This window comes from Octopus sinensis, linkage group LG20, assembly GCF_006345805.1.
Source record: "Octopus sinensis linkage group LG20, ASM634580v1, whole genome shotgun sequence".
Classification (NCBI taxonomy): Eukaryota; Metazoa; Mollusca; class Cephalopoda; order Octopoda; family Octopodidae; genus Octopus; species Octopus sinensis.
In genome coordinates this window covers 29,232,635-29,258,171 of record NC_043016.1, presented here as the reverse complement: position 1 = coordinate 29,258,171, position 25,537 = coordinate 29,232,635, and the positions used below count along the sequence as shown (strand labels likewise).

The 25,537-nt window shown below is 36.7% G+C and overlaps 1 protein-coding gene across 5 annotated transcripts in view; it reads left to right on the top strand.

Annotated features, from left to right (window-relative positions):
* Positions 1 to 25,537, top strand: part of LOC115222505 (calponin homology domain-containing protein DDB_G0272472) — a 281,038-nt gene that overhangs the window by 67,662 nt on the left and 187,839 nt on the right. For all 5 annotated transcript variants that reach the window (XM_036511598.1, XM_029792736.2, XM_036511597.1 and 2 more), the window contains one exon: positions 17,486 to 17,563. In XM_036511598.1, coding sequence (XP_036367491.1) covers positions 17,486 to 17,563 — 78 coding nt within the window. The remainder of the gene's footprint in view (positions 1 to 17,485; positions 17,564 to 25,537) is intronic.

Sequence of the window (25,537 nt, the reverse complement as noted above, 5' to 3'; positions counted from 1 at the left end):
CTATGTATCAATTTAGGTTGTGGTCAGTACTAAAATGACCACAACAGCTGACCCTGTGGTACCACTGGCTAACAGCTTAAGTAGTCAATGTCAATTGAGAGTTGAGTGTTGTATAAATACATTAGATTACAATATTTCATTTAGATTCACTGCATTTAAATAAAAACAAAAACAGTATATACTGTATTCAAAGAAGCAAAAAAAAAAAGTGCTTCAGTATTTGATATTTTAAACAGAAATTTCAGGAAGAGAAGCAGTTAACATCTTTCCATTCAGTGGACCTGTTAAATTGGTTTTGTATCACCTTGGAACATTGTTGTTTAATATCTATTTCTTTATTACCCACAAGGGGCTAAACACAGAGGGGACAGACATAGGTATTAAGTCGATTACATCGACCCCAGTGCGTAACTGGTACTTAATTTATCGACCCCGAAAGGATGAAAGGCAAAGTCGACCTCGGCGGAATTTGAACTCACAACGTAACGCAGACGAAATACTGCTGAGCATTTCGCCTGGCGTGCTAACGTTTCTGCCAGCTCGCCGCCTTCTGTATTGTTTAATATCATTTACAATTACCCCCTGCCATATCTCTCACTTTTTCTCTTGCTGATATTTATTGTTTTTAACACAGCATGTCCGTGAAAGCTGCTATCTGAGGACAAATACTGCAGTAACTGGCTTATTGGTCAGTGTGTATCGATTATGATTTACAGATGGTTATTTTAACATCTTAGCAGTTATTTCATAAATAATGTCCTTGTTTGAAACAAATATTCATCTCTACTTCAGATTCTGTTTTAACTTACCGTTTACTTTATACTAACACAAACCATCAAAAGTCCATTAATAGTCAATCAATAGTAGTGAATATGTTTAATTGCTAACATGAGAACCATGTCCAAATTGATATGTCGTCTTTTCAAGCATGCAAAAATAAATGTTTAGGACACGAATAAATCATTAATTTGTCTTTAAAATGGTGATTATACAAACTGATGATGGCGTTTTTATACTGTTGCTTAATCTATTAAGTTTAACTGCCAAATTTTCCTCAACAAACTACACAATACCTTGAAAATGACCAATCATATTTCAAAATCATAGAACAGAATATTTTTTTCTTTTTAATTTCTTCTACAGCAAGATATCTGTGCCTGTCCCCCTCTATCGTACTTTAACCTCTCATCACCAAGCTTGAAGGCACCTCTGACAATACTGCACTCCCCCATCCAACACTGTCAAAGGGTCTTGTCTTGTGAGTTACACGGCAACCTCAGTAAGGTAGACAGCACAAAAAAAAAAGCACCCAGTACACTCTGTAAAGTGGTTAGCATTAGGAAGGGCATTCAGCTGTAGAAACCATACCAAAATAGATACAGAAACTCAACACAGTCCTCTGGCTTGTTGGCTCTTGTTGAATCATCTAACCCATGTCAGCATGAAAGATGAACATAAAATGATGATGGTGATGATGATCTGTATGTTAGGAGTGAAGGGTACTTATTGATCAGACCATGTAAATATATATATATATATATATATCACCGTGTCCGACCAGGCTATCAGATGTTGCTACACAGCAGCACTGGTCACAATGCGCTTCGCATTGTTTTAGCATTCAGATGACGCCACCCCGCTGGCTAAGCGACCAGGCCAACAGAAGATAGAGTGAGAGAAAGTTGTGGCAAAAGAGTACAGCAGGGATTGCCACCACCCCCTGCTGAAGCCTCATGGAGCTTTAGGTGTTTTTGCTCAATAAACACAACGCCCGGTCTGGGAATTGAAACCGTGATCCTATGACCGTGAGTTCGCTGCCCTAACCACTGGGCCATTGCGCCTGCACACATACATATATATCGCAGTGAGCATCTGAAATCGGTAGGAGGAAAGAATGTATCCTCATACCAGTAACCTGGCCTGATTGAACTCTGTTTAATGTATTCAGAGTGCCAGCTTGTTGTGTTCAACCGGTCAGTGAATTAAGTCCACCACACTACTGTTAGTCTGCTACGAGTTGAGTTGATATTCTTTCATCTCTATTATATACAAGATATAGGCACAGGCATGGCTGTGTGGTAAGAAGCTTGCTTCCCAACCACATGGTTCCAGGTTCAGTCCCACTGCATGGCACCTTGGACATGTGTCTTCTATAGCCTCGGGTTGATCAAAGCCTTGTGAGTGGATCTCATAGACAGAAACTGAAAGAAGCCTGTCGTGTATATATATATGTGTGTGTCTGTGTTTGTTCACCCCTACCATTGCTTGATAACCGATGTTGGTTTGTTTACGTCCCCGTTACTTAGCTGTTTGGCAAGAGATCAATAGAATAAGTACTAGGCTTGCAAAGAATAAGTCCTGGGGTCAATTTGTTTGACTAAAATTGTTGCCTGCATAGCCACAGTCAAATGACTGAAACAAGTAAAAGAATAAAAGAGATATGAAAATATTTATTGTCTTCTATTTTTGGTCATTAATGACCAGGTTGAATGTTAATAACTTAATTGAGGTATTCATGATTGAAAAACTGTCTGTAGGTGTGAAACTATGGATTTAATTACAGGTGCTTTGCTACAGTTGTCTGTTTTCATAAAATACTTCTTTGAAGGTGTTGATGTTATTTAGCTACAGATCAACTTTGATGGAGCAAAGACATTCCAATCATGACCATCCCATACTTTTTATTTAGACATCAGGTATGGCTGTATGGTTAAGAAGTTTGCTTTTCAACCACGTTGTGCTAGGTTCAGTTCCACTGTATAGCATCTTGGTCAAGTCTCTTCTAATATAACCTCAGCTGACCAAATTTTTGTGAGTGAATTTGGTAGACAGAATCTGTATGGAGCCTGTTGAGTATATATTTGTGTGTGTGTGTCCCCTTGTGTTTGTGTTTGTCCCACTGTCTGGCAACCAATGTTGGTTTGTTTTATATCTCTGTAACTTAGCAGTTTGGCAAAAGAAACTGGTAGAGTAAGTAAAAGACTTGAAAAAAAAATATGAACTGGGGTTGATTTGTTTTGACTGAATCATTCATGGAGGTGTCCCAGCATGACCACAAATAAAAGACAGAAAGATAATGTATCTTTAACTTCATTATTCAATGTATGACCATTTAAAAAAAAAATGGTACAGTGTAATTTGCAGAAAATTTGGCTGCAATATCTAGCAGATCAAATCACCATATAAGAGGTTTGAGCCATTGCAAGGCAGACAGAGCAAACCAATGTAGACATAGAAGGTAAAAGAGATTTGTCATGTTAGGAAGAAGAGCAACGATGTGTAAAATGTGTACTCTGGCAGATATAATCACTACACCTCCATAATGTTGCTATGGTGACATGTTCTGGTACACCTATCTAAAAACAATTGTTTAAATCAGTGTGAAATGTGTGTGTTTGTGTATGAATGTGGAAAGGTATCCAGCTGTGAAACACCTTCCTTTAAAATATAAAAATAAAACATGTAGACATTTGAAATTAAAGAAAAAAGAAATAAAATATAATTTATTTTCTTAGGCACATCATACCACTGATTAAATCTCAGCCTCTCACTCTCTCCCCAATCCTCACTTTCTCTCCTCTCCTACCTCCATAATCTATTGTCTATCTCTTCACCACTTTCTCTTTATTTCTTCCCCCTCTCCATTCTCCACTACTCTTCTTTACTTAGCTCTCTTTTGCTTTCTGTTATTGTTTTTATGACACACAAATACAGAAACACAAACTATTATAGATTTTAAGACATAGAAGCTATTTTTGTCACTGTCTTTTTTGACCTGTTCTACAATCATTATAGCCCATATGTATATAGACCAGCAATAAACCATATATGTATATATAATGTATGTACGTATATATAGACTACATATAGACTTTATGCTGAACATATTTAGACAATGTACAATCAAGTATAGGTGTATCCAGCATGTTTAACCATGCACAAACAAGGTATAGACTATAAATACACCACGTATAGATCTTGTATAGACCATGTTAAGACCATGTATATAGACAGTGCTTAGACTATGCACAGTGAAATTGAACCATTTAAAAGAAACAAATTGTCACCAATCAATGATGAGAATTCAGTTGTCCAATTAACTGAATTACCTGTCCCTGAATTAATGCATAAGGACCCTTTGATCGTGAATGATCATGGGATTGCACTTAGAAGGTTCTCCTCAAAGGCACAAGTCTAGGCAAGGTTGTTTATAGAAGACCAGCAGTTGCCCATGCATACCAGCCTCTCCTCTCCAACGCCACCAATGTTATCTATGGGAAAGTTTAGCACTACTGACATCTCAAATCATTTCTACAGCTGAGTGAACTGGAGCAATATGAAATAAAGTGTCTTGCTCAAGAACACAACACAGCCCAGTCTGGGAATTGAACTCACTACCTCATGATTGGGAGCCTGATGCTCTAACCACTGAGCCATACAAAATGGCCAAGTATTCCTAAGGAGCCTTTAAGTACACCATAATACTGTGACATTCATCTTGAGAAAGTATCTTGCATAGATGTCTAATGCCAAAATGTTCAAATGCATCAGCAGTGGACAAGAAATGTCCAACACTGGTGGTGGAATAGCTAAATCATGTGATTTCTGAATGTTTGCATGTCATCAGTAGCAGGTATTCACTGTCATTGCATGGTAGCCAAGCCTTGTCTCTGCTAATATTTAGAGAAACAGTGACTAATCGTTTACTGGTGTCATAAATAGCTAGGAAGTTCGGCAAAAAATGAGATATTAGCAATGGAAGCAGTAGTAGTACTTTTAGCAATTTTTATATCCTACTTAATGTAGGTATATTTTAAGAATGCCATAATACTGTGGTAATTGTATAGACATATAGGGCATTTTTGGCACTATATGACTATACGAGATTCTTTTTCCAGACAAATATCACAGTATATTGACATTAAGTAGGATATAAAAATTACTCTCTCCCCTCTCTCTCTATCATCATTTAACAACTGTTGTCCATGCTGGCATGGTTTGTATGGTTTGACCAAAGCTGGTAAGCTGGGAGGCTGTCTTATATATTAATATTTTTACTTTGTTATAATAAAACATTTCTTAAACAAGAATGTTGTTGACAGTGACTTTGAAGTTTCAGCCAGCTAAACTATTGACACACACACACACACACACACATATATATATATATATATATATAGGCGCAATGGCCCAGTCGTTAGAGCAGTGAACTCGTGGTTGTAGGATCGTGGTTTCAATTCCCAGACCGGGTGTTGTGAGTGTTTAATGAGCGAAAACACCTAAAGTTCCAGGGGATGGCAGCAAACCCTGCTGTACTCTTTCACCAAATCTTTCTCTGACTCTTTCTTCCTGTTTCTGTTGTACCTGTATTTCAAAGGGCCGACCTTGTCACAGTCTATGTCACGCTGAATCTCCCCGAGAACTATGTTAAGGGTACATGTGTCTGTGGAGTGCTCAGCCACTTGCACGTTAATTTCACGAGCAGGCTGTTCCATTGATCAGATCAACTGGAACCCTCGTCATCGTAACCGACAGAGTTCCACCATATATATACATATCCAGCCATAGAAACCATGCCAAAACAGACAGGGAATCTGAACAGCCCTTCAGCAGTTCAGCTCCTGTCAAACTCATGCCAGCATGGAAAATGGACGTTAAATGTTGATGATGATATGTATCCTCACCGTCATTTTATGGCTGCATTCTATGCTGGCATGAGGTAGAGGGATCATTGTTACTTTCCAGATGAGTCACAGAGCTACAGATCACTCTTTGCTTCACTTCTGGCTTGGCTTTTGCAGCTGGAAACCTTCCTATTGCTAACACTTAACAGAGTGGTGTATTTTATTACGGCACCAACACTACTATAGCAATGAAGAAAGTGGTCATTCATTTTGTCATCCCTTTTGATATTTTTGCATAGGTAAAACGGAAATCATCAAGGCAGATTGTCTATGCCCAAATGCCTTTTCTGTAACCAATCCTTACTTGCTTCCCATCCAGGTGTTTTTCTCTATGCCCAAACAAAGAGGCTAAATATGCACACCCACAGACAGTGACACACACATATATCATCATCATCATCATCATTTAACGTCTGCTTTCCATGCTCACATGGGTTGGACGATTTGACTGAGGTCTGGCGAACCAGATAGCTGCACCAGACTTCAATCTGATCTGGCAGAGTTTCTACAGCTAGATGCCCTTCCTAACGCCAACCACTCCTAGAGTGTGGTGGGTGCTTTTACATACATATATATATATATATGTAATAATATGAGTAATATATAAGTATATGCGTATATACATACCTATATGTACATACCGACATCTATATGTATATATACATGCGTATATGGGTACAGGACATCAAAAAAACGCTGAACACAATGAGAAATGAAAACATAAAAACGAAAACATGGCAACGAACTATTTTTCAAACAATGAAAAAAACAGGGTACAAGACATACAACACAAGGAATATTCCCCTTCTTCAGTTGTCCCCGTTTCGTCTACTCCACGTTTCAAAGGTAAGGACAAGATGCGACTTTGTTGAAAGAGTGTATGCACATCATATATAGACCATACCATACACATAGGCTATATATATATATATATATATATATATATAATGTGTGTGTGTGTGTGTAGTATACAGGTCACTTATATTTACACAATGTATGTAGGTATTGTATATTGACCTGTGGCCCTCTTAATTATATTCTCATCAACATTCATTGTTTTTAATTCACTTGTTTTCTTTTCATCTCAATCAATCAATCAATCAAGTCTAATCGATTGATTATAAAATGTTACTTTCTAAAACTAACCACATATTAGTGCGTGTGTGCACACACGCACGCACACATAACATACATACACAGGAGAAAGAAACAAGCCCACATACGCTCACACACTCTTGCATACACACATATTCACACAGGTACAGGAGTGTGTGTGTGTGTGTGTGTGAGAGAGAGAGAGAGAGAGAGGTCGAGGGAGTGACAGTGTGAGACAGATAGGGAGAGGGAGTGACTGTGTGTGTATGTGTGTGAAGAGAAGCAGAAAGGGAGAGTGAGAAGAGTAGTTGTTTGACCAGTTAATGTTTTTATTAAAAGTAACAGTGAACTTTACTTTGATCACCCACTAACCCTGCTACCACATCCACCTGCAGGCCACCTACACCCCAGCAATTTTCTTGTTGTTGTTGCTTAGTTGGCTGGTGGAGCCACTATTTCTACCTGTAAATGTGATGATAATGTCTGTTTTTCCAGTTACACCTGATTATTATAATATCTATCAAGAAATTTTGGTGAGTGTGATGATTTCCTGCCAACTGTTGTATTCTATATTGTATGGATTATAAATGTATATAACATACATACATACATTTGTGTATGTATGTGTGTGTGTATACTGTATATGGATTTGTATTATATACATAATCCATGTCTCGCACACACACACACACACACACATGGATCATTTTTACATATATATTAACATATATGTACCTGTTTCAGTGCGTTTCACACACACATGCCCTCTCATTCATATATATTATTTATCATTACATACCTTGATTGAAATTATATTCGTATGTCATAATTTACAAGCGTTGTATTTTTCATCCTCTTGGATTATGAAAACCTAGAAAAATCACATAGCGATATTTGTCATCCAATTTGTTTGTCTTATAATTAATCTAAAAAAAACCGTTTATTATGACATTTCAGAAATTAAGTTATGTTATTATATATATTTTTTCTTGAGTTTTTTTTTTTTTTTTAACTTTTAATTTTTTGGTATATTTAAAGAATTTTTAAAGCTATTTTTGTACTTAATTGTCAATAAGTATGGCTGTGTGGTAAGAAGTTTGCTTCCCAACCACATAGTTCCATGTTCAGTCCCACTGTGTGGAACCCTGGGCAAGTGTCTTCTATAGCCCTGGGCCTTGTAAGTGGATTTGGTAGACAAAACTGTAAGAAACTAATTTTGTGTGTGTGTGTATGTGTGTACTTAGTGTTTGTCACCCACCATTGCTTAACAACCAGTGTTGGTTTGTTTATGTCCCCATAACTTACAGCAAAAGAGACTGATAAAATAAGTATCTGGCTTTAAAAAGAAAACAAGTACTGGGTTGGATTCATTTGAGTAAACTCTTCAAGGCAGTGCTCCAGCATGGCTGCAGTCTAATGACTGAAACAAGTAAAAGTGTAGTACTAGAATAACTATTTGTTATTTGAAGAATGCATCAACTCCTTCCATTCTCTTATCTAAAGAATTAGGCACCTCTTGGCAAAAAGAAACTGATAAAGATAGCCATCTATGTATCATATTTCATGTATACACAGTCAATAGGCCAGTTACTAACTTATTTGTCCTGAAATAACATCTCTTATGGACTTGCTGTGTTAAGAACACAGTAAACATCAGAAGAAGATGAAAATTCACCCCTACATTGTTCAGCATGAGCACCTGATACCTTTCAACCTTTTTGGACCTTTTCAATTGTACATACTTGCATTGCAGTTAGCCATTTCAGCTCAAAAATTTCTGTTAGAAGACATATACATTAAATGTTCTTAATTCAATAGCTAGGTTGGTGTAAAACTCATTAGATTTTCAATCTTGTTTGTCACAACATTTATAGTTGTTCCATATTGATTTGTTGTTGATAATTAATGTTATTGTTATTTTTGTGATGGTCAATGATGTCAGATTTATTAAGTGATACCTATCTGTCTGTATGCTAAAAGGTCCATAATACGTTCACATTGTTATTTTCTGAGTCAAGTATCTTATCTGATTACCACAGAGGTTTATCTGAATACCATTGAGATTTTTTTTTTTTTTTTTTGAAGCAGCTGAAATTTGTGACTTTCAGTTTATGTAGATTATAGCTTCAGTGCATTATCTATTTTGTAAGTGTTATTAATATTGGCATGACTCTCCCTAGACAGCAAAATATTTTGTAAGAGCTGCATATATTATTTTCAGTGTATCTAGTGGTGATGGTTTGTGCCTGTGGCTGAATATTGTTTCTTCTCTTTCGTAAACTTTCTGTTTATCCAGCCTTAAAACAGTTTTTATTTAAGTGTAGGGCATTCAGTTCACAGAGATATTGGCCACATATAAATAGTTCTTATGGTTGGTCACCATGAGGTTCATCTGAGCTTTATAGAATATCAATAACTGTAGGTAGCTTAACCCTTTAGCACTTAAACTGACCATATCCAGCTCAAATATTCTGCCTGTTAGGTTAAAACTTATTGGATCTAGCATCTCACCCCTACCCAACAATATTATTCTGAAAAGAAGCAATCATATTGAAATCTCAAAGCTTTGGAATATAACATGATTAATTCAGAATTACGTGAGTGAATAAGCATTTCATTGGACAGAATAATCTAAACATTAAAGGGTTAAATATATCCTGCCCCAGGACAGACGGGTCAGTCATTGGGATGTAATCTTAGCTATGTTAAACATCAATATTATTCAATATTTTATAGAAATCTTGGGCAAATATATTTGGTGAATGCATTTGTTTCATTTGATTCTGCCTTTCAATTTGAAGGAAGATTTAATCCCAAATTCAATTAATGTCAGACAACAAATAGTTGTTACTATTTGTAAGCGTTGTTTTCATCTTTGTGGATATAATTATGCCAAGTTATAGGTTTTATTTTGCTTCCACAGCAGCTTGGTTCGTCTGCACAAAAATTGATTTTAAAAAATAGATAAAAATATCTGGTTGGCATGTGAAGCAGTGTGGTGAAATAAACAAACTTTTTGATTAGTTCTAATATCTTAGGATATATTTGACTTGTAAAACACCTTTTTCCCTGCAGTCTGCCATGGAGAAAAATTCTCTTATCAGTCACAGCCCACAGTCAGTGGATAGTTTCTCCTGGTTTCTTATAAGGAAGTGAAGGCTTCTAATCATTTCAGAGTTGCTCCACTTGGTATCTTTTACTTGTTTCATATTTCTTTATTGCCCACAAGGGCAATAAAGGGACATAGAAGGGACAAACAAGGACAGACAAACAGATTAAGTCGATTACATCGACCCCAGTGCGTAACTGGTACTTAATTTATCGACCCCGAAAGGATGAAAGGCAAAGTTGGCCTTGGTGGAATTTGAACCCAGAACGCAGTGGCGGACAAAAAGCATTTTTCCCAGTGTGTTAACATTTCTGCCAGCTCACCACCTTACTTGTCTTTTACTTGCTTCAGTCATTAGAGTGTGGCCATGCTGGGGCATCACTTTGCATTTTTGTTGAATAAATCAACCTCTGTACTTATTATTTTGTTAAGCCTGATACTTATTCTATTGGTCTCTTTTGCTGAACTGCTAAGTTGCAGGGATGTAAACATACCAATACCAGTTGGTGGAGGACCTACACACACACACACACACACACCACACACACACACACACACACACACAACACACACACACACAAACACACAAACACACACCTGACATGCTTCTTCTAGTTTTCATCTACCAAAATCCATTCACATGGCTTTGGTCAGCCTGAGGCTATAGAAAACACTTGCCCAAGGTGCCACAAAGAAGGACTAAACCTGGAACCATGTGGTTGGGAAGCAAACTTCTTACCATACAGCCACTGATAAGAACATAAGTAGCGAAATACATGTATTAGTCCATTGGGAGCACTCCGAAATAACTTTGGTTATTTTACACTTTTTACCTCAAGCGAGATTTTTTCTCTAAGGCAAACCAAATGAAAATGACCTGTAAAAAAAGGTCAAATAATGTCCCAAACATATTTGAACTGATTGAAAAATATGTTTGACATTTATTCCTCATTAACCCAACACTGAAGGGAAATAGAATATAATTTCAATTATTAAGATTATAGATATTAATAATAATAGATTTAGGTTGCATGTAACAATCTAAACAAATTGATAGAGCATTATTTTCAGTATCAGTTAATAATGAAGATGTTATCATAACTGAAATTGCCATAACACTGAAACACATGAAGAAAGCTGAGTGTCTTTATTGTTCTTGAGAAATATCTTGTAATAAATAATAAATTACTATTCCTATGTAGGAAAAGAGCTGATGGGACATGAGACAAATAGACAAGATGAGCCAGTGGTTTGTATTTTGTCATTGATATGATGATATAACAAAGTCACTGCTCATAATACAGTTTGCTTTGATGTGAGTCGGTACATGTACTGTGTCTATGACCAGTACACTTAACTGCCAACATCCATACCTACTTCTTTACTGCCCACAAGGGGCTACACACAGAGGGGACAAACAAGGACAGACAAACGGATTAAGTTGATTATATCGACCCCAGTGCGTAACTGGTACTTATTTAATTGACCCCGAAAAGATGAAAGGCAAAGTTGACCTCGGCGGAATTTGAACTCAGAATGTAACGGCAGATGAAATACCGCTAAGCATTTTGCCCGGCATGCTAACGTTACTGCCAGTTCGTGGTCTAGTTCACTGTAATCTGCCCATGACCAATACACTTGACTGTCAATAGTCCAGTCTACCTAGCTGTAAGTAGGTAACACTGTGGTATAGTTAACTACATTGTGTTCATGACCAACACACTTAACTATAATTAGTCCAGTCTACCTAGCTGTAAGTAGGTACCACGGTGTGGTATAGTTCACTGTACTGTGTTCATGACCAACACCCTTAACTGAAATTAGTCCAGTCTACCTAACTGTAAGTAGGTACCATGGTGTAGTATAGTTAACTGTACTGTGTTCATGACCAACACACTTATCTGTCAACAGTCTAGTCTACTCAGCTGTATAGTTTTTTTTATTATAAACGCATCTCTACTTCATTATTATCAATATTGTTTTGTTAACATTCGGTACATAATTGAAGTATTTTATAGAATCTGCACAATATTGTTTACACTTGTTCACTCCTAGTCACCCATAAGGAGTTCTATGTAGCGGTCCAAACCTGCTGGAAATAGCAGCCAAAGCTCTCTCTCTCACAACACACTACCATCTGAAACATAGTAAATAATATATATCTAGAGAGGTTATATACTTAGTGCTGCTGGATCAAATCTGGTATGAAGGTAAGCAACAGCATTACCAACCAATATTATGGCCACCACACAAACGAAGGACACATTAGATTATGTACTTCTAGATAATCTAGGTCTGAAAAGAAATAATGGTAACTCACTGGTAGACCACTTTTGATCATAGCTTAAATAATAACAGCAATTCACACAGGCGCTAACACATACACACTGACACACATATTTAACCACATTAACATCTACACATAATCACATATGCACATGCTAAGCACGTAAACATAAACACAGTTTTATGCATGCACACACACACACATATATTCACTTAAGCACATAGACACCCATAAACATAAAAATTTATACACACACACACACACACACACTGAAGCACATAGACATACATTTACACACACACTCAAGTTATGCGTTTGAGTGTTTGTATGTGTTTACACATGTATATTAATATACATAAGCATATAAACTCCCATATACATTTATACACACACACATACACACACAATCACTTGTATGCACTTACATACACACTAAGTCACTCCGGCTCTCTCCCTCTTCTCCTCCTCCTCCTCTTCATCACTCTCCTCCCTCCACCCCCCTTTCCTTTTTCTCATTCTGAAAAGCCATTCTTAAAACTTCTGTAGTGGAAGAATTTCTCCAGTCAGTTGTCATTGGACATTTTGAGATTAAGAACCCCCGTCTTGAAGTAGTTTACATGGGTAACACTATACCCAGTTTATCCCCGAGCACTGAGAAAAAAAAAAAATTAAAAAAAGAGGAGGAAGAATTCCTTTGGGTTCAGCCTTCAATCATCATAACTGTTATGACTTCCTCTCAGATGTGTGTGTTATGTGTGTGTGTGTGTGTGTATGTGTGTTTAGGTATAAGTTGTGTATGTACGAAAAAGTGTATACATATGAATCTAGGCATTTTTATACATATGTGTTTTTTGGGGAAAGTAGTATATATATATAAAACTATCTATGGATGTGTGTATGTGTTTCATTGTATGTATATAAGTAAGTAAAATTGACAAATGTGTATGGATGGTTGTGTATGTATTTGTATGTCAGTTCATGTGAAGCTGTATGTTTATGAAAAATGTATGTATTAAACTGTGTAGTATATATATATATATATATATATATATATATATATATATATAATATATATATATATATATATATATATATATATATATATATGTGAATGTATAGGTATGTGTGTGTATGAATGTATGTGTGTGTGTGTGTTCCATGGTGTCCTACTTTCTAATTAATTAAGGGAATAAAAAGCAGGAGGAGAAATCCTCATGTTTTAAAGTTTTTCATGTAAAACAGATAGAGTGGAGGGTGTAGGTGGAGGGGTGGTGTTGATACGCTGTTGTTGTTGATGTTGTTATTGTGATTTGGATAAAGAATGTTCCAGTTCCCCAGCATGATAATGTTTCACTGAGAACAGTTCTTGCTCCCGTAGTATTTCAGGAATCTTCTACCTCTGCCATTCATATCAACATGGAATATTTTCATTTATCTAAATAATAGGTACAATCACTTTCATTGTCTTTTTTTTTTTAATTATTATTTTCTTCTTTTCTATATCTGCATGCTTGTGTCTCTGTCACTCTCTCTCTCTCTCTCTCTCTCTCTCTCCTTTAATTGTGGCAATAAACACCCTTATGCATACATCCATTCACACACACACATACCCCTACACCAACACTTAACCCTTTAGTATTTAAACCGGCCATATCCGGCCAAAAGTATTCTACCTGTTTTATGTTAAAACTGGCCAGATCCAGGCTCTCACACCTACCCTACAATGTTATTCTACATTAAGTAATTACACCATCAAGATCTTGAAGATATGAGATAATGCATGATTAATTCGAATCAATGGGAATCAATAGGCATTACGTTTGATAGAATAATCTGAACACTAAAGGGTTAAACACACACACAGCTTTTATCACAGCATATACACAAACACGTACAGGTGTATACAAATGCATTTTTACAATGAGCTTCTATCCGATCCTCTGTCCAAGACTGGTCAGCCCAGGGCTATAAATGAGAACACTTGCCTAAGATGCTACACAGTAGGACTGAACCCAAGACCACATGCTTGTGAAGTAAACTTCTTAACCACCCAGCTCTGACTACACTTATGAGTAGTAGATAGTAAATTATTTCAAAATGTCCTGCAAGGGTCGGTTAAAGAGTGGTGAGGAACTACCTTGAGTGAATGAACCTCTTCAACAGCAGAACAACTGTAACATTCATTAATCATTTGGTTAACATATATTTAATCTTTTAGTCTGGGCAATGCTCTGGATCCTTAACAGTGCTTCTGTGACTGGGAGGAGGGAAGAAGAGTGTACCTTCAAACTGGAGACCTAAGCCAGTTGTTTGCAACAGAGTGGACTCTGCTAAAGTACCAGATAATTGTGTTAAACTGAGCCATGAATTAAGACTACATTACAACTAGGCTGTGGTGGAATTTGATCTCAGAATGCAAAAATCTGCAACAAATACCACAAGGCTTTCTATCCAATTCTCTTATGACTGTTTGATAATTTACTTCTTTATTGAGACACAACTGAAAGAATCTTCATGAGTGTCTCTAGGGTAGGCTTGCAAATGTGTATATGTCTAGCTGAATGTAGACCAAAAGCCTGTGTGCATGTGCATGCATGCATGCATGTGTGTAGCCCAGGCATGGACAACCTTTTGTGAGAAACAGGCTGCATGAAACATGGCTCAACATCAAGCAAGCTGCATCACTGATAAATGTTATTTTCTTCTTGAAATTAGATATGCCATTCAAAAGGTCCCACAGGCTGCAGTTTGCTTATGACTGATGTAGACCATAACTATCTGCTTCTGTGTGTGTATGTAGACCATAAGCCTGCTTCTGTGTATGTGTATGTGAGTGCAAACTGTAAGCCTGCCTGCCTCTGTGTTTGCCAACTATAAATATTATTTCACTGTTAACCCTTTAGCATTCAGATTACCTTGTCAAATGTAATGTTTATTTAGTCACACTGTTTTGAATTAATCATGCATTATCTCCTAGCTTTAAGATTTCAATGATGCGATTGTTTATTTTTAAATTGACATTGTAGGGTAGGTGTGAGAGGCCAGATCTGGCTAGTTTGAACATAAAACAGAATATTTTGGCTGGATATGGCAAATTTAAATGCTAAAGAGTCAAGGGATCTCAAGCCCTGTCTATTAGAAGATCAGAAACTGCTGTAATACCTTTTATTGATACTGTCAGTATATTAGAAAACTACAAACCCTATCTATTTGTTGGATCGATCCTGTTTGTCAGGATTGTGTTGGAGGGCGAGCTGGCAGAAACGTTAGCATGCCAGGTGAAATGCTTAGCGGTATTTCGTCTGTCGTTACGTTCTGAGTTCAAATTCTGCTGAGGTCGACTTTGCCTTTCATCCTTTCGGGGTTGATAAATTAAGTACCAGTTACGCACTGGGGTCGATGTAATCGACTTAACCCCTTTGTCTGTCCTTGTTTGTTCCCTCTATTTTTAATGGCATTTTAATATTTGCTGCCCCTTGTGGGCAATAAAGAAATAAGGATTGTGTTGGGGAGGGGGGTAAAATGAAGGCTTCTATCTGGAATCACCAATGAAGTCCCAGTTGTTGATTTGAACTCATAAGCAAATAGCTGAATACTTTTCTCTTTTTGCAGTTATTTTGCGTTTCATCATAAACACCATCAAAATCATCCTTGTGCTTTTCATTGTCATTGTATCGCTGCCATTGTCATCATCACCACTTCCGCTGTCATCACCACCATCATTATCAATATTACCAACACCGTTGCCAGTACTAGACATACATATTCCTTCTCCTCTTCATTGAACTCTGATCCATAGTCAATAGGAGATCCATGGTCAAGTGATTAATCCTGACCATTGGTGGGAATTGAAACCCTAAAGTGCATTTTAAACTCAGAGCACAAAGCCCTACAACAAACACCACGAAGCATTTCATTTTGCTCTAGTATCATAATTCTGTCAAATCAACACCTCTGAACTCCTGTTTAATTCATCAACCCTCAGAGTGTTGAAAATAAAGTTAACTCAGCAGGGTTTGAACTCAGAGTAAAACGAACTGAAATAAACATTGCAACAGATTGTCCTATCTGATGCTGTAGTACTTTTATCAATTTATTGGTATCTCTAGAGAGGGATTTAATAACTCATATTTGCAGAGAAGATAAGATTTTAAAAAATATTTAATTATATAACACAAAGTGGAAAATTGGATTGTGCTAAATTGTTTACATAATTTATTTTAATGGCATTTTAATATTTGTGTGTGTGTTTTGGTTGTTCAGTTTTGTTTCTTACACTTATATTACACCTCTTAAATATTCTAAATATTTATGTCAATCCAGGGCAAATAAATTCATTCTCCAAATATTTATGTACATATGTATGTATGTATGTGTGCGTGTATGTATGTAGGTAGGTACATCTTATTAAATTCATCCAACTTCAAAACAAGGTATTATTTCTTATTTGTCTTTCGTTTTAATCATAATTACTCCTTCTTCACTACTACCACTACCATCACCACAACTACTACGACCACATACTTTTAGGCTCCTCATAATTCCTAGTTTTTGAATCTGTTGCATAAAGTCTGTTACATTGCTAAAGACTAGCCATGAATGCAACATTCTGTTCCAATGAAAAATACCAAGCTTTTGTTTATTTTTCTCCATATTGGAGCTGTTAGTATATATATATATATATATATATATATTCTACCTGTTTTGAAAAAGAATTTCTTTAGATGTACAGTGCAGCCAACAGTTCCTTTTTTTTTTCTTTTTTCTTTTGTATATTGTTATTAAGTTTGAAGTAAAACAAAAACAAATATAACATAATAATTATTACAGTTCTAGAATACTTTGTCAAAGAATTCCAGACTATAAACCTTGTTCAATTGATCTTCTGTCATAATTGTCTTTCATTAACCCATTCTGTTTGTCACTTATTGTTTGTTGATGCCATAAAGTTTTGGTATTTTCAACCCCAATATAACTGTGAGGTTTATGGCATAATCAAACATTTTATTGTGTTGAGTATCTGCACCTTACTTCATTTGACCATTCTTCTATTTGTTAGAACAGAAGAAGTGTAATTCTTAGCTGAATTCAATCATAAATGTCTTCCCTTGTATAACAAAGGTTATTATGTTTATATTTTATGCATTGGGTGTGTTTTGGTTAAGTTGGGATAAATGCATTCAGCTTCAGTTTCAGTCTTCTATCTGCATCAAAAAAAGCACACATGCACACAAAATACACTACTACTACTACACACACACACACACAAGCACAAGCTTACACTAATTATTGTCTAAATATATTTTCCAGGATATGCCGATACTGAATCTTGTATTATGGCTTCTCCATTGAACACCGAAGACATGAAAGCTCTGATAAATACTGAAGGTGAGATGTTTTTCATATTTATTTCACTTCCATGGTAAATTTTTTTTACCAAAAATATTTTTTTTAAAACAATGTGTAGAACCTGTACTATGTTATTTTACTAATTAACATTGATATAATTCCAAAACTGTTTTTTTTTTATTTAGAGATTTCCTATGTCATGATGTTAAATCAAATTTCTTTAGTAACAAAACAAAAAATTTTATTTTTAAAGTTCATGCAAATTTATAAAAATGTGGAGCGCAATGGCCCAGTGGTTAGGGCAGTGGACTCGCGGTTGTAGGATCACGGTTTCAATTCCCAGACCGGGCATTGTGAGTGTTTAATGAGCGAAAACACTTAAAAAAAGCTCCATGAGGCTCCAGCAGGGGGTGGCGATCCCTGCTGTACAAACGGCAGTGCATCAGCATGGCCGCAGCTCTGAGCTGAAACTAGAAGAAAAAAAAAAAAATTTAATTATTATTAAATTTATAACTGATTCAACAGACCAACAGTATTATTGGTACTTGATTTATGGAACCTAAAGTTATACAAGACAAATCTAACACAACTTTTCTCACCTCCACAACAGCTCTTGGAATCTGTTTGACAACTGGTGTTAGTTTGTTTATGTCCCCGTAATTTAGTTCAATAAGAGAGATCTATAGAGTAAGTACCAGGCTTAGTAAAAAAAAAATAAGTACTGGGTTTGATTTGTTCAGCTAAACCTTTCAGGGCAGTTTCCTAATATGGTCACAGTCCAGCGACTGAAACAAGTTAACAAAAAAAAAAAAAGATATTATTTTACTTGTTTCAGTCATTCGACTGTGGCCATGCCGGAGCACTGCGTTTAGTCAAGCAATGGTGGTGGAGGACAAACACACACACACACACACACACACAAATATATATATATATACATACACGCACAACGGGCTTCTTTCAGTTTCTGTCTACCAAATCCACTCACAAGACTTTGGTTGGCCCGAAGCTATAGTAGAAGGTGCCACGCAGTGGGCCTGAATCCAGAACCATGTGGTTGGCAAGCAAGCATCCTACCACACAGCCACTCCTGCACCTATGTAATAATAACTTTTAAGCACTATCCGACTCGTGGCCAATGCCAGCGCCGCCTCGACTGGCTTCCGTGCCGGTGGCACTTAAAATACACCAATCCGACCGTGGCCCGTTGCCAGCCTCGCCTGGCACCTGTGCAGGTGGCACGTAAAAAGCACCCACTACACTCACGGAGTGGTTGGCGTTAGGAAGGGCATCCAGCTGTAGAAACATTGCCAGATAAGACTGGAGCCTGGTGCAGCCTTCTGGCTTCCCAGATCCCCGGTCGAACCGTCCAACCCATGCTAGCATGGAGAACGGACGTTAAACGATGATGATGATGTTTCAGTGGTAAAATATTGCTTTTATTTCAAATAATATTGACAAAATTGTTTTACTAAATTCTTTATCATTTTAAAATTAAACTGGTGTTTGTAACATAAATTAACATGAAATTTCTAAGAAATGCAGGGTGACCACTGAAACACTGAATGATATAAAGCAAAAGCAACTTTTACAAACACATGGTTTTTCAATGTTTTTATCATTCTATTTGGATGGAAACATTTTTAAATCCAGTTTCAGAATCTTCTGAAGCAATGCCTCGATGCCTATTTGAGCAGAGTGATGACAGAAAGAGGCAGATGGATTCTCAAGGACACTCTCCTGCATAGCTTTCCACCACTGCTTCAGTGCACACAGTTTGCTTAGGAACTCTTCCCGGAAGATTGCCGACTGATGCAGTTCTTTCAAACAGAGCGATTAGGTTCCAAATCAGGTTATCACTAGGAGGATACTCTGACAGTAAAATGTTGCCAGTATTTTCTCTGAGTTTGAATAATTGATCTTTCACCGGAAAAGAAAAATTCAATGAGTTTTACTTGTTGCAGGACATTATTCATAGCCATTTTAATTTCCAAGGGATGCTCTGTAACAGGCAAAAAAAAAAAAAAGATTGAAAATGAACTGTGTGGTGAGTAGCTTGCTTACGAACCACATGGTTCCAGGTTCAGTCCCACTGCGTGGCACCTTGGGCAAGTGTCTTCTGCTATAGCTTCAGGCCGACCAAAGCCTTGTGAGTAGATTTGGTAGACGGAAACTGAAAGAAGCCCGTCATATATATATATGTGTGTGTGTGTGTGTGTGTGTGTGTGTGTATGTATGTTTGTGTGTCTGTGTTTGTTCCCCCAACATCGCTTGACAACTGATGCTGGTGCTGGAACTTAGTTGTTCAGCAAAAAGAGACTGATAGAATAAGTACTAGGCTTACAAAGAATAAGTCCTGGGGTCGATTTGCTCGACTAAAGGTGGTGCTCCAGCATGGCCACAGTCAAATGACTGAAACAAATAAAAGAGTAAAGGTTATGACTGTTACAAACCCTTCAGTTTTCTAATGGCCACCCTGTATGTGACAGAGGTAGTATTTATACTGAAAAGTAATATTAAATGTGGATCTACGATTAGAATGTTCTGTTGAATGTGAACAGAATATCCACATTTAAGTGGGAATAAATATTACCTCTTGGGTTTTAAGAAATGTTTTTTAATTTTAATATTTCGTTTTGGGATTTGGTTTGCAAGATTCTTTATGAGTCCTTGTGTTGAAGCATATTCTGTTGTGTCTGGGGAGAGTCATTTTCTTTTTGTGCCTTATAATGTAACACACTCACCAGTAAAAATTTCCACTTATTTCTTATTTTTATTTTCCTAAAATTTTCATTGCGCCTTGCAACATTTTCAATAGTCTTGACTATTTTTAATTTTAATCTCTTTAAAATGGGAAGTCTGCATCATATAATCAGGGATGGTCTCAAGTGGCTTAGTATCAGATTGGTTTTGTCCTCTCACCCACTCTCCTATCTCTAACCATCCCACACTCTATTATATTTTTACACCCTCTTCCCACCCACACTTTCTGTTCTTCTATCATCATTCACTTCTTACTCACCTCTCTATCCACCCTGACACCTCATCATTACTATTTACCCTACTTTCCAGCATTGTTCTGGCCACTCCCCACCCTCTCTTGTTTAATGTAACCATAGAGCAAGAAACCTGTTTTCTTCTGGGGCCCTTGTTTCATACTTTTAACCCCACATCTCTACTGCAGCCCCACTCGTATACACATGCATATGAATGTAGGGTGTGTTTTGAGGGAGATTTGGCTTCTAATTCTAGCAGGTTTAGCTACCATGTAGATGTCTCTTGATCGACTCACACACACACACACACAAGACAATAGGGTGTGGTTTAAAGCAAATCTTTCTGCTATTTCTAACAGATTGAGCTACCATATAGAGATTTCCCTTCTTGGTTCATATACACATAAGACTGTAAGACATGAGTTAAGAGATTTTACTGCTTCTTCTATCAGATCAAGTTATGTACAAGTCTCACTGGCTTGTATATGCATAAAACAAAGGTGTATCCGAAGGACATTTTCACTGCTATTTCTAACAAATCAAAAGTTCACACAGAAGTCCATTTTTCATTAGTTCATTGTTTCGTTTTGCTGATTATATGTGAAGGGATCAACAACATATGAACAGAAATAGCTTATTGCTGTGCAATATTTCTAATTTTTAATTAAGAAACATTTTAATTAGGAAAACAGTATTACTTTGTTGATGGGAGCTGTGGATTTTGTTGTTAGCGTTTTAATTTTTTAATTTATAATCCAAACATTGTGGGTCGGTGAGTAAACAAAAATCAAAAAGCATTAATCCCAAGATCTAAATGAACTGGATTTGATGACAGTAAAGAGTAATCTCAGGCACGCAGATGATATTGCTTTATTAATTTTCAACAGAGATTACTTAGTGAATCTTGTAACTACAATAAATGACAGAGGAATGGAAAAGAGTGTATGGAAATCAAAACAGCTGGTGATCAGCAAAACGTGGCAATCATCTCAAAAGTGAATATTACAACTGAATGAAAGCTGGAATAGAAACACCAAAGATAGTATGTCTAGATCAGGGGTGGGGAAACTTTTTAGTGCAGTGGGCAAAAGTTTACAAAGAAAAAGGTCCACGGGCAGATCACAAGTTCTAACTCTTCTATCTATGTAAATCTTGTATATATATCTATGTATAGTTTGGTATACTTTAATTAAGATGAGTTTAATACATTAAATTAATACATAACATCTTCATTAACTCCGCCACTGAATTTAGGATGTTTATATTACTTATGAGGCATTCTATGTTTCTCAGCTAGACTATAGTTGGGACTCAAGGGGGTGGTACAAACCTAGCAATATGTGTTTTATAGTGATAACAAAATTTCCATTCAAGTAGCAATTACTGGACAATTTTCTGTTTTAACAAAAACAATTGCAGCATGGAAGACGTTTTAGAAGCCATTTAACAACATGCAAAAACCGTTACGTTCACTTCAACATTTAAATTTAATTTGCTAAAATATTTTCATCGCTTTGAGATCGTGACCTTGATCACTAACAAAATTCCATGCTGCATTACGTGATGCAGCATGGAATTTTGTCAGTAATCAGGTCACGGTCTCAAAGCGACGAAAATATTTTAGTGAATATAACGGTTTTTGTGTGTTTTTAAATGGTTTATAAACACCTTCCATGCTGCATTTGTTTTTGTTTCAGTACCTGATCTCAGATCAGGTCACTTGCTATACAAGTACATCTCCGTAATTTCTGTTTTAAGTCATAGTAAAAACGTGACCTAAGTCCCAAATAGGCATACGAGTATACCGGCCTGTGGGGGCAATAAAATGTGCTCGCAAGTGCATGCACTTGTGAGTGGGGTTTTCCCCACCCTTGGTCTAGATGAATGAAATATATCTGATATCTGGGAAAGGTATGAAATATATCTGAAGGAGTGTATGGAATATATTTAATATCTAGGGAATAATTGTGTCCACATGATTTTTGATTTGAAAGAGCATAAATTTAGTGGAAGGGAATAAATCATATCAATTCCAGTATTTGACTGGTATCTACTTTGTCTGTTTCCAAGACCAGCTCAAGGCCATTCTCCTCTGCTGCTGCATTGACCCAAGTGCATGGAAGACAATCACTAAGGACCATCCAAAGTGGCAGCATGTCATCATGAAAGGGAAAGGACCAGATGGAAAACAACAGACACCAAGGGACAGAGATCAGACGTCAAAAACGCAAAGAACAACTTGCATTTACTTGTCCCCTGCCAATCTTCCCCTGTGATAAATGCCTCCGGCTCTTCTATGCTACCCTTAGCCTAAACTGCCACTTCTGGCACTTTTCGCAGCCATCAGGATGGAGAGGCTGAATCACTTGTTAATCAATTAGCTATTTGGCTACAATTTAATATACTCTTTTAGTCTTTTACTTGTTTCAGTCATGTGACTGTGGCCATGCTGGAGCACCGCCTTTAGCTGAGTAAATTGATTCCAGGACTTATTCTATGTAAGCCTAGTACTTATTCTATCGGTCTTTTTTGCTGAACCGCTATGTTACGGGGACGTAAACACACCAGCATCGGTTGTCAAGTGAAGTTGGGGGAACAAACAGACACACAAACACACACACACACACACACACACACACACACACACACACACACACACACATCATATATGCAACGGGCTTCTTTCAGTTTCTGTCTGCCAAATCCACTCACAAGGCTTGGTTGGCCCGAGGCTATAGTGGAAGATACTTGCCCAAGGTGCCATGCAGTGGGACTGAACCTGGAACCATGTGGTTAGTAAGCAAGCCTCTTACCACACAGCCACTCCTACACCATGTGGATGACTTTGTCAAATTGCAAGGCTAAGCCACTTGAATAGTGTGCAACTTGTGGTTTTGAACATCATGCTATGCTTTAAGTAAATGGATGCAACGCTTTTGTAAAATTTTAAATTATATTCTGATATAGAGAGCTTAGTGTTGATTACATAGTATTCAAAATAAATTGAAGGATTAAATTATCATTTTTTCGTTAGAAGCTTCTCATTGCAATTGTGCTATAGATTGATATCTGCTCGGTTGTGTGATGATATTTTAGCAGAATTTCAAAGGAATAATTATACATTCGTTATCAGTACCCTGCCAATATTGAGTAATTAAGGAGGAGAGACAATAGAATAGTAGTTAGTATATGAGCGGTATCATAAGGTATGAGTTACTTAGAAGGATAGTTAATGTGATAGGGGTGGTGGCTGGGAGTAAGAGTGTAACATGAGTTTATCAGTAATAGGCACACAGTCATTTAGTTGCAAACAAAGAAAACGGAAAAGGAGTGATGTAAAAAGAAGGTATTGGGTTGTCCGGAAAGTTCATGCCGATTTTTAAAGGAAAGAAAAAGGTCAATAAATACTTGCCATCACATTTTTAATCAACCAAATATGAACCAATTTGTTGCACAATGCATCTCCATCTTTCCTTTAACTTGAAAATACCTTCTTCCCTGAATTGAGGGGGTTTCATGGCAAAGAATTCATCAAGGAATTGAAATTTTTACCATTAAGACTATTCTGCAGAGACCTGAATATGTGGAAATCCGAAAGAGCTATATCTGGTGAATATGGAGGGTGAGGTAACACATCCCAGCTCAGCTGCGACAATATTTGTCTGGTTCCCAAAGCATCAAGTTCCGAAAATGAACTTTCTTATCTTCCATTTTAGAGGGTTACAGAATTAACACAGGTTATAGGAACATAAACCTTCTTCCACGAAAAGATAGCTTAAATTGTGCTCTAAATGGAGGTGTAGTCAAATCCTATTTTATGGACTCAACCATTTTCTAAAATAAGTCGAAAGGTAAGCTACTATAAATCAGCATGAACTTTCCGGATGACCTAATACATTTATGATGATATTGGGTAAATTATGCTGTGTTAATTTACAATTGACCATTGGGTCACTTTTTGTCATGGCTTTCAGAAATTCAAATAGCTAACTGTGCCTCATATTTTGCTGTTCATACACATGTACCCACACATTGTGTGTGTGTGTGAGTAAGAGAGGGAGAGACTAACTTTTGTACAATTCCCACAGTCTTCATTTACTAATATTACCCAGAGATATTGACCAAATACTGAGACTGTGGTAGAAGATACTTGTTCATTATACTGTGCAATGGAATTGAATCTGAATTTATGTGGTAACAAATTTCTCAGTCATGCAACCATATCTGCACCTATGCTAGAGGTCAATAATTTTTGATCAATAATAATGTTGAACAGATTATTTCTGCTTTCAAATAGATATATTCAGCAGTATGTTTACATACATACAATTGGATGTACTCAGTGCACGACAGTTATTTCACTCAGATTTTGACTCTTATTGTTAACTGTACCAAACTCCCGCTGCTACATATTCGCATGGGATTCTGTGCAGTCTGAGGTGGGCTACAATATAATATAAGAGCACATGAAGAGAATGTGTGTATTTGTGTATTTGCCTCAGTTTTGGCAGGACTTCCTATGGGCTGGATGCCATTCCAAATGCTTATATCCCTTTAGAGCAGTGATTCTCAACCATTTTTTACTTGTAGAATCATTTTATTCTGGTGGACCCTCTCACGTACACACCTAGCTATTCAATGCTTAAAAACTAATTTTATAGATACTTCTTTCAAAACTATTTTGTTTTCCTCACTTTAACTTGTGTAGGCTGGTTTATGTAAAATGTTAGAGATAGTTATATTTTGGGATGGTAATTTATTATTGTTCTTATTTAATTTTGTGTCCATTGTCCGAAATTCTTTTGTAACAAATCTGTGATCTCTTCAGCAACTCTTTCATCCACATGTTTTGTTTAGCCCATTGTGTTATCTCCACACATTGGACATAAAATAAAATAAGAACAATAAACAAGTGAAGAATAAATATATATGCATGTGTTTATTTGGCAAGAAAAAAAAAAAGACCATCCCAAAATATAGCAATATCTTGCTTCAACACACAATTTCACATCAAGAA